At 41.8% G+C, this 5,476-nt stretch overlaps 1 protein-coding gene across 1 annotated transcript; it reads right to left on the bottom strand.

The window, feature by feature from the left end:
- Positions 1 to 294: 294 nt before the first annotated feature.
- Positions 295 to 4,993, bottom strand: EEF1E1 (eukaryotic translation elongation factor 1 epsilon 1). The gene is made up of 4 exons (XM_028737756.2): positions 4,842 to 4,993; positions 2,380 to 2,580; positions 1,614 to 1,709; positions 295 to 912 (listed from the first exon to the last, which is right to left on the bottom strand). The coding sequence occupies exons 1-4, from the start codon at positions 4,950 to 4,952 to the stop codon at positions 775 to 777; spliced, it is 546 nt and encodes a 181-aa protein (XP_028593589.2). The 5' UTR covers positions 4,953 to 4,993; the 3' UTR covers positions 295 to 774.
- Positions 4,994 to 5,476: the final 483 nt, after the last annotated feature.

Here is a 5,476-nt window from a genome sequence, read left to right as displayed (position 1 = left end):
CTGTAATATGTAAACACCAGCTCCTCTTACTGAACACGGAATGTGCCTAAACTAGAGAGAGGACCACCGACATTTGTTTGCACTGGGCATAAGTTGCTGCCTGAAAATAATAAGGCGCAAAAGGCAGGAGCCTGAAAATAGCAGAAAATATAACGAAGAAGTTTCTGTGGAACTAAGATAGTATGAGTTTTCTTTTTAAAAGATTAGTTCCTTATTCCATTCACCCTTGATACTTTAATATTTTGTATCAATTTCTATCTTCCCCAACCCTTAGAAATAAATAATAAAAACAAGGGCTTTTAAAATAATTTATCACATAAATATGATTTGCTACCAATACATTTGGCTTCTGCTTCAAAATTATTGGCACAATATATTTTTTCATAGTTAACTTTTTACAAAACAAGTGTAAACATTCATAGGAGAAAAATACAAGGGAGCACTATGCATGATACAATTCAGACCAATAGCACAGCTGACATATTGCAGTAAAAGTTCTATACTTTTCCATACGATAAAAGCTAAGTTCCTATGTATCTGTATGGTTAAAATAAATGTTCTACTTTAAGGAGCTTGATTCACATTTCACTTGTTGAAATTTGCCAAAACAACTGTGTTAATGAAGTCCGTATTTCTAGACAGCTACTCAATGCAACTTTATTACTTTAGGCACCAACTGTTCAGCTTCACATATGGAAATGGCAGAAACCAAGGCTTGCACATTAGTCATTCTAAAGGACGTTTTTCACTTCCTAGGAAATCCTAACACAGCACTTAATGTGTATTATAGAGTCTGTTCTTGATGAAGACTATGCTAGACAGATGTTGCCGGATACCTGGATAATGCTGAATATGATTAAACCAACGAGAGACGTTAAGGTATTTCTCCTTCTCCTGCACTGTAAGGTCGGCCTAAATAATGGAAGAAAAAGTAAGTTTCACATATTATGATTAACAGCAATATATAGTGTCCATTAACCTGTTAAATCAGGTCTCAAAATTTGAATTGTGGAAGTATGGCTCATTCATTTGATTTCATACTAAATAAGATTCTTCACTAGATCATGATCCAATCCTCTGTCCTATGCAACAAAAAAACAACCATGAGTTCTTTTATTGTTCTGGTTTCATCTGTTCTGCTATCACATAAACTTGGCCTAACCCAAGATATGTTACTTATGTTAACTTTGCCACTCCCAATATTCAAATAATACAATTTATTCTGTGCTTATTGTTCTATTTGCTGATGTAATAGCTGCAAAATATGGAAACAGCATTTTCAAAGGTTAAGGGGGGGCGGGAGTAAACTTCCAGATGGATGGCTTTGGACTGGTCCTTTGCCCCCATTCCACCCTGAAGTATTAGAGATGGAGGGAAGAACCCCAATTCGTGCTTTCACGCTCCAGATGTATAATATACAGATAACCTTGATATTATGGAAATACAGTCTGGAAAACACCAAACGTTTTTCTACTCTACACTAACATAATGGAAAAACCCTTGATACGTTATGACCCTTTTCTTCTGAAGTTACTATTGACAGAGGAACGGAAATCAAATTTTGAAAAGAGAAAGGCATCTCCCAACCAAAGCTGTAACAAGCTTGTACTCACTATGATGTGGTGCAGTCCATAGTACAGTAAAATATCTGCTAAAGTAAAATTGTGTCCTGTAATATAGACTTTGTCTTCAAGGTATGAATTCAGGTCCTAGAAAGAAACAAAATGAATGCACTTCAGAAAAAAAGTAATACTTAAAATACACTCTTCCACATACTGACACCACGACTGATAGGCTTATATGTATGCACAATCACTACAGAGTAATTGAATATGCAGTCTGGGCAAGCCTCCCAATTCCTCAACCAGTTCTTCCACTCTGCTCAGTGCTGACTCAGGGTGCTAAAGCAGATTGGGACTGAAATTACAGAGTGAAAATTGTTGTTCCATTCCTCTCCCAACAGTTCCTTATAATATATAGGAATAATGTATTTTTTTGGGGGGGGGGGGGAATAAATTATCCCCCCCCCCCGAAATGTCTCTCTTCAGACCAGGTCGGGGGAAAGCGGGAAGGCGCGCTGCGCCTCCCCACTGTCCCCGGAGCTTGTGCAGCTGGCGGCGGGGAGAAGCGCGCTTCTCCCTGCCGCCAGCCTTCAGACCAGGTCGGGGGACAGCGGGAAGGCGGCATGAATACCTTAAGAGATATTATATATGAACTGCCACTTGTTAAATTCAGTTCATATTGCCAAAAAAAAAAAAAAAAAAAAAGCACACTGCTAATTTCAGTGGGTCTACTCTGAGTAAAACTTAATTGGAAACAGCCCAGCAATTATGCTACCTTGAGATCCAAACTTTCAGTGTGAGAAATAGTTAGTCTTACCTTCAAAATTAGTCGAATATCTTCTTTACTGGACTGCTTATCTACTTGCGTTACTCTGTATTCTAACCACTGCTGAACTATTGCTTTCTCTTCTGTGGTGCTCCCAAGCAGCTGTTCCTTCTTTGCTTGTTTGACTAGATGGATGGCTATAGTTGTCAGTCCTGTCAGACTGGGGCCATTGTTCATCTGTAGTACAGGAGTCTAAGAGAAGGAATTCAAGCCAATTCAGTTATTCAGATGTAGAACAATATCTGAACTTCTGCTGCAAGGCATCTTGTCAAACTCCATTTTATAAAAGAAAAGCTACCTTGTGTGAAATAAAAATCCAATTTCTTGGAGATTAATCCCATTTAAAAATAAATGAATTAAGACTAGACTCAAGTGATTACAGGAAGAAATGCAGTTTTATAAGGCTCTACACATGGTTTTTGTTTTTATGATTTTGAGCAGAACACACCCACACAAAGAAAGCTGAAAAACTGAACAGAGAAATAACACCAAGGGGAACCAAAGCCTTGCTTCATAATATTTCAAATACAAGTGGGTCCAATATGGAGTATTTCAGCTATTGATTCCCTACAAAATAAGTAATAGGGAACCAGGCAGAGAGCCTTCTTGGTAGTGGCACCTGCCCTGTGGAACGCCCTCCCATCAGATGTCAAGGAAATAAACAACTACTGTATCTGACTTTTAGAAGACTTCTGAAGGCAGCCCTGTTTAGGGAAGTTTTTAATGTTTGATGTTTTATCGTGTTTTTAATATTCTGTTGGGAGCCACCCAGAGTGGCTGGGGAAACCCAGCCAGATGGGCAGTGTATAAATAATAAAATTATTATTGTTACTTATTATAGTTTTAGGAGCATCCATGGGTTATCAGCAAGAACCATGTTCAAGTTCATATACATCCAGCACCACCACATGGTTAAGGGTTGCCCGGAAAGGACCATTTCAGTATGCACATGAAAGTTTGAAATAATCTATTAAAAACAACCTAACATATTTTGGAGAAGGGTTCACAAAAGACCACATTTTATCCAATATAAGAAGAGTGTTCTGACATTTAAAACACACCCCCTTCAATGGAATTGTTAACTGCAGTACTCAGTTCTGATGAATGTGTATCAATAACCCACACCCGTTCACTCCCTTTTCCAAAGAAGCCAACCTGGGGAGAATCAATCCACAGACACAGCCCAAAACCAATGTTTCATTTCCAAAGTTGTAACATCAGAAGCTGAGACGTTTTCTTAAGGCCTAGCCATACAACAGAAACATATGTTGTTGTTTTTTTATGCCCCAGTGAAGAGAAGGAAGCAGTTAAGAGTAAGGTGCATGAGAAGTCATCCATTGGTGCTCATGCATAGATTTAAGATTGTGTAGATTAGTTTTTATTTAAAATGAATGGCAACGGGAGAGCGGGCAGAGCCTCTGACAACATTTCCAGCGCAACCTCATGCACATCCGGGCAGAAAGCAAGTCCCATCACGCTCAGTGAGGTGAGTGAAAATCGCAGCCCCAAAATAAACTGCTAATAAACAGCGCCTGTGTTATCATGAGACTAGCTGGGGCGCAGCCCCCAGAGGGACCTTAGAGGCTCACAGATTATTCAAAAGGATTTGTGTGCCTTAGCGTTTTCTTTCGCATTTGAGAAAGGCAATCAAATATTGTCAGGTTAACTTTGCAGAACAGGCAAAGCTGACCGGAAAAATCCGAAATCAGCATGATCAAGTATTCCCAAAAGGACTGGAGTAAATTTATACGATATCTGAAAGATTATTGTAAGCAATTAACATCATCAGCAGGATTGCCTGAAGACTTGTAATGAGAAATGTTCTACCTTTCTATATTTATTTAAAATTTGAGCCATTTTGTAATGAGTGTAATTAGAATTGGAAAACGTGCAAATTGCAATGATATATACAGTAAAGGTTAATTTTGAAAGCCATGAGCCGGGAGGGAAGGAAGTCAATAAGATTTAAAGAGCCAGGGAGGTAAAGTGGATAAGAATGATGTGAATTTATATTATTAAATGGAAAATAAATAAAAATAAAATAAAATTAAAAATAAAAATAAAAAAATATATATGTGTGTGTGTGTATATATCTCGTCGGGTTATTTATTCTTGCTAATTTAGCGGTTTCAAGCGTTATACTTTTCGGGTCGTCCCCCCCCCCCCCACGAGACACCTGCGAAGTTAGCAATTATTTTGTGCAAGCAGTTAGCTTTGCCTAGAGAGCTGCAAAACATCCTGGCACCGGCCCAGTTCATAGTACCATCTGTCAGAGGGGGCTGGACTAGATGAGCCTTGGGAATCCCCCTTCCAAGCCAGTTCTGAGGAGAATCTCCATTCAAACGCGCGTCGGTCGGTCGGTCTGCCTGGCGAAGGCAGCCAGCTCCTCCCTCCCTCCCTCCATTAACCGCCAGCCCCCTTTTCCCTCCCCGGCACCCCCGGTCCCTCTTCACCTTCCGCTCTCCTTGCCCGCTGTACTTGTTCCCCTTCTTCAATCCCAGGGACTTCTCCAGCAGGCTCAGCTCCTCGGCGGCCGGGCCAGGCCCCACGACGGCGGCCGCCATCTTTCGGCGAAAGGGAAGAAGAAGGGGGCGGGGCGCTCTCAGCCGAGCGGCCTGCACCGCGATTGGGGGAGGCTTGTTTAGTCCCGCCCCTCGCGAGGCGTGTCTCCCTTCCCGGCCGAATCGGAGAAGACGCCTGGGGAGGACTGACGTGGGCAAGGTGGCGGGCGCGTTGGCGCGCATGCGCGAGAGGGCACGCGCGCGCCCCTTGATAGCCCAGCCTGCAAGGGTTCCAAGCAGGATCTATCGCAGTCGCGTGTGCAAACGCAGCCTGCATCTCTCCAGCGAGAGGCTGCCCGATCTCCTGCAATGGAAGGAGATGCACGAAGGGGCTGGATTATGCCATAAGACCTTTCTCCTCCTCGTCCTCAGAAGATTGCTTGCTTGTTTTCGTTTTTAAAGTTGCACACATTTATAGGCATGGATTTACGTGCCCGGTCAGTGAGTAGACTGCCCCAATCTTCTCTTTCACTGACATTCTGTTTCATATTCTTTGGATCGCTGCATCCCCAAATAAATTTCCAGCC

This window comes from Podarcis muralis, chromosome 8 (genome assembly GCF_964188315.1).
Source record: "Podarcis muralis chromosome 8, rPodMur119.hap1.1, whole genome shotgun sequence".
NCBI classification, from domain to species: Eukaryota; Metazoa; Chordata; class Lepidosauria; order Squamata; family Lacertidae; genus Podarcis; species Podarcis muralis.
This window is presented reverse-complemented; position numbering and strand designations above follow the sequence as displayed.

Excerpts from the sequence above, each read along its gene's own strand:
- EEF1E1 (XM_028737756.2), bottom strand. The coding sequence starts at position 4,952 with ATGGCGGCCGCCGTCGTGGGGCCTGGCCCGGCCGCCGAGGAGCTGAGC. Across the intron at positions 1,710-2,379 it reads ATATTCGACTAATTTTGAAG|GACCTGAATTCATACCTTGA; the intron begins GTAAGACTAACT and ends GTTTCTTTCTAG. Across the intron at positions 913-1,613 it reads ATGGACTGCACCACATCATA|GCCGACCTTACAGTGCAGGA; the intron begins GTGAGTACAAGC and ends TCCATTATTTAG.